Source organism: Phaethon lepturus, unplaced genomic scaffold, assembly GCF_000687285.1.
Source record: "Phaethon lepturus isolate BGI_N335 unplaced genomic scaffold, ASM68728v1 scaffold48873, whole genome shotgun sequence".
In the NCBI taxonomy this organism is placed as follows: Eukaryota; Metazoa; Chordata; class Aves; order Phaethontiformes; family Phaethontidae; genus Phaethon; species Phaethon lepturus.
Genome location: NW_010530766.1, coordinates 3,304 through 7,390, shown reverse-complemented (window position 1 = coordinate 7,390; position 4,087 = coordinate 3,304). Strand labels below are relative to the sequence as shown.

General features: G+C 40.6%; 1 protein-coding gene across 1 annotated transcript in view; it reads left to right on the top strand.

Moving 5' to 3' along the window:
* Positions 1–3,856, top strand: part of NUP210 (nucleoporin 210kDa) — a 60,785-nt gene extending 56,929 nt beyond the window's left edge. Inside the window, exons 37-41 of the mRNA XM_010284354.1 lie at positions 625–875; positions 1,465–1,684; positions 2,297–2,392; positions 2,562–2,645; positions 3,727–3,856. Coding sequence (XP_010282656.1) covers positions 625–875; positions 1,465–1,684; positions 2,297–2,392; positions 2,562–2,645; positions 3,727–3,827 — 752 coding nt within the window. The 3' untranslated portion in view covers positions 3,828–3,856. The remainder of the gene's footprint in view (positions 1–624; positions 876–1,464; positions 1,685–2,296; positions 2,393–2,561; positions 2,646–3,726) is intronic.
* The last annotated feature ends 231 nt before the right edge of the window (positions 3,857–4,087 follow it).

Here is a 4,087-nt window from a genome sequence, read left to right as displayed (position 1 = left end):
AGGGAAAGAAAATAAGGGGAAAACATGTACCTAGGAAGTTCTGCTTCTTATTTATGCTTTGTATCTTCCATACTGGGGGAATTTTTTACTATCTTTATCACTAATAATAGAGAAGAAGGTCCCATAAGAGACGAGAAACATGGTGAATATCTAACCTTTTAAAGACGCTTTTATAAATAATAAAGCATGTCTCCACGGAATTGATGATGGTGATGGTAGCTGACTAAAATTTTAACATTAGGTGAAGAGAATTTGAAATAGGATGTTAAATTTTTATTTCAGTAAAGCTTCTCTATCAATATTTGCATAAGTGTTCAAAGTGGAATTGAGTCTCACTGGCATATTAAAATATAATGCAACTGGAAACTGCAGTTTAGTGTTTTTATCATGATGTTTAGTTTGGGATAAGAAATATCTTCTGTTGTTTTAGTACTGGGATTGTGATGCTCGGACCAGCAGACTGTCCCAGTTACCTGCGCACTCCCGATCTTGCTGTTTGTTGAATTTCACCACTTTTTTTTTTAGCCCTTCTGTAAAGATGTCACAGAAATCTCACTCTGCATGGAGGAAAAAAAAACAAAGATAGATGAGCAATTAACAGTCAAACTGCTTTTGTTTCTGTAGGACATTACACCTGTTCCATCACAATGCACAGGCTTACTGACAAGCAGCTGAAGCACCTCAGCATGAGCAAAACTGCACTCCAAGTCACAGCTTCAATCCAAGGCAGCCACTTCTCTGGGGAGCAGATCAGCGCTGAGGTGCCATTCAATCCTGGGTTTTATGCTGACCAAACAGAAATGCTTTTAAGTAACCATTACCCAAGCTCTGAAGTGAAAATATTTGGTGCCACTGAAATTCTTGATACCCTGGAGGTGAGTCTATTGCTGGAACGTATCACAACACAGTTGAAAGCATTTTGAACTGTTACAGGCAACTTTCTAGCCAAAGGCACTCTGTGCCACCTTTGCCATGTCAAGATTGTTCCTGAGATGATTTGGAAATACTTGTCCTGGAATGTATTCCTTCCCAGTTTTCACTTTTGTTTTGGGGTAGTGGAAATGTGCCAGGCTCATCTGCGCGCTAGCTCGGTTTTCTTAACCAGCTCACAGGTGGGGAAGCAGAAAACCTGCCTGATCCCCAGAGGCTGGGCTAGGTTCTTGCCCGCTTATTTATTTGACTGCCCGTGGCTCGCGTAGCCCTGTAAGGTATGCTTTGACTTTTGCCCATAGAGGGTTAGCCCAGACCCACAGAAACAGCAGTTAATGGGGCAACCTGAACAATAAACAAGGGTGAAGTGCTGCAGGTGTCACTGCAAAGTTACAGCCAAGTTCGACTCCTGTTGAGGCGTGAGTTGCTCTATGTTTCTATGGAATAACATATTTCTGACGTGCGGCCTGGAAGATGGATGTGTGCTCTGCTTTCTCAAGCAGTCTGTTTCAGGTGGTTTTTTTTCCTCGGCAGGTGAAATGTGGGTCACCGACAGTGAAGGCATTTGAGAAAGAGAAATCCTACGGGCTGCCTAGTTATGTAGTTTACACCGTTAGTCTGTCTGATCCAAGAGTTTCAAGCCAGGGATCCTTATCAACCACTCTAACTGTCTCTAGTCCTATGACTGACCAGTCTATCACTATGCCAGTGACAGTGATTTACTTAACTGACAGAACCAGTGCACCAGTGAGACGTAAGTTTATCTCTAGACTTCATATGCCAGAATAAACTGGTCTAACTTCCATTAATGTTCATGAGGTTATAAAATTTGATGTGTGAAAATCTGAGCTGGCAGCTAATGTTATCATTGACATGTAAGCTGCTCACTATGACCAGATGACTTGAATACAGTTGCTTGTTATGACTGAAGCTGAACATATTTTCCGTTTGGGTAAGCCTAAAATACTCTTGTTGAAATTGGCATAAATATCCCAGTGCTAAAGTGTCTGAAAGTTTGGTGGTTTGTTTTTTGGGTTGTTTTTTTTTTTTTTTGCTCTGCTTTTGTTTACTGTCAAGCATGCCTTGTTATCTTGAAAACAGGTTAGCATTTTGGGACTGAAAAGGTAAGACATGCTTAAGACATCACATACAATGTTTTAAGCTGTTACTGGCAAATTTTGAAGACTGCATTGGAAATAGTCACTAGAATCTTAGTTGTATTATCCAAGTGGATTACACTTATTTGCTATAAATAACAACCTTCTTTTGGCTATTTCAGTTTGAGTTGAGAATTGTTAACTTTTAAAGCAGATTGGAGAAGATGCTCTTTTAACTCAGTGTTGTCTCCTCTTAATCGATTCTACAGATGGAGCCAGTCTATTCCAGCACTTTCTTGATTCTTATCAAGTAATGTTCTTCACGCTTTTTGCACTATTAGCAGGGACAGCTGTTATGATTATAGGTAAGAGAATGAAAGATGGTGGAAGTATTTTTTCCGTAACTTCTTACAATGCATTAGCTGTAAGATACAAAGGAATAACTTCCATGTGAAATTATTTTGTTGGTGGTGGTTTTGTTTTTGGTTTTGTTTTTTTTTGTTTCCTTTTTTTTTTTTTTACAATGTCTTGCAGCCTATCATGCAGTTTTCTCACCGAAAGAACAGCACAGTCATCCAGCATTTACCCCACGGACAACTCCTCAACACAGCCATAACAGTAAGCAGCTGTTACCCAGTTACAAGTGGATTAACTGGTTAGTTGAGCTGTTGCATTGGAATTGAGCGTAGGGAGGTATGAGTATGAGAGAGCCTGTATACTGAACTACATTACAACAAGCACTGTGCCACTTCCTGGGAAACTTGTTCCCCCTGCCCCACTCCCCAACCTCCCCTTTACCCATTGCTAATTCTTTTGGCCAAAAACTCTTGGCCACCTTCAGCCACGCTGGAAATAGGGAATGGGTTGAAGGTGTAAGAATTCACGCAAATCACCAGATGGGTAGAGGAGAGAGCGCCATAGTTTTGCTCCTGCTGAGGGAAAGTGAAGCAGAGCTCAGCTGCTGATAGAATGAGCCCGGCAGCAGCTGGCTGGTTAGTCAGCGTGTGCTACGTCTGATGAGCTGCAGCGTGTGCTGCGCCTCTTGCGCTGCCAGCGTGCTGTGAGGTGCTCTGAGCTGGGGCTGCTGTAAGGGAAGGGCGAATGCTAGGGGGCAAAAAACACAAGTCTATAGAAGACTTAGTTGTGTTGCTCAGGGAACAGTTTGTTCCTTCACTGCTTTTGATCTTGCAGTCATCTTTTATCTGTATTTTTCAACATCCTGCTTATTCCCTATTCTACCTATTTGCAGTGTTGCAGAATCAAACTCTTTCAGAAATACGCAAAAAATACTCATTTGCTTGGAAGGGCCGTAATCAACAGTGGCTGTTAAAACCAAACTCACCTTATTACAGATGTGTTTAAGTGATGGTGAGCTGCAGTCCTGTTTGTAAAAACACACATGTCTGACATTTCAGATAAAATAAGGCAACTTCAAACTGAAAGTTAGTTGCTGAGGTGAAATGTGTTGTGCCGCCCTCAGACTTAATCAGTTCTTTAATTAAAAAGTCCTTAATAGGAATACTTAGAAAACTTTTGATACTTATGTCTTTTCAACAGTCAATAAGCTAAAGGGGTTATTTCACTTTGAATGAATCATTAGACTTGCTTGCGGATTGATCAACAGCAGTTATTTTTCTTACTTCTTCAACCATTCCTGAGTATGATTGGGTTTTTTTTCTCCTTTTTCCCTGCATTTTAGGCTTCTCTGTATCACCTGTGCTTTCCTTCAGTCCTCAGTCCTCAAGCAGGAAAACAAGCCCATCATCCACGCTCTGGAGCACTGATTATGGTTCACGTTAGAGACAGCAGGACTCATCTTCATGCACTAGGGCTGGAAAACAAAAGAAAAAAAAAAACCAATGCCTTTAACAATAGCAAATTTAAGAACTTTCACAGCTTCAATATAATTCAAGTCATCTCTTGAATGTAACCTAACATAATTTTTTTTTATCTTTAGCAATCTTTGATTTTTTTTTTTAACGTGGGTGCTTCAGTTCTCAAACTCATTTTATCTGCTGTTTTATGCTCAGCTGACAGGGATGGCTAGACGAAAAGCAGTG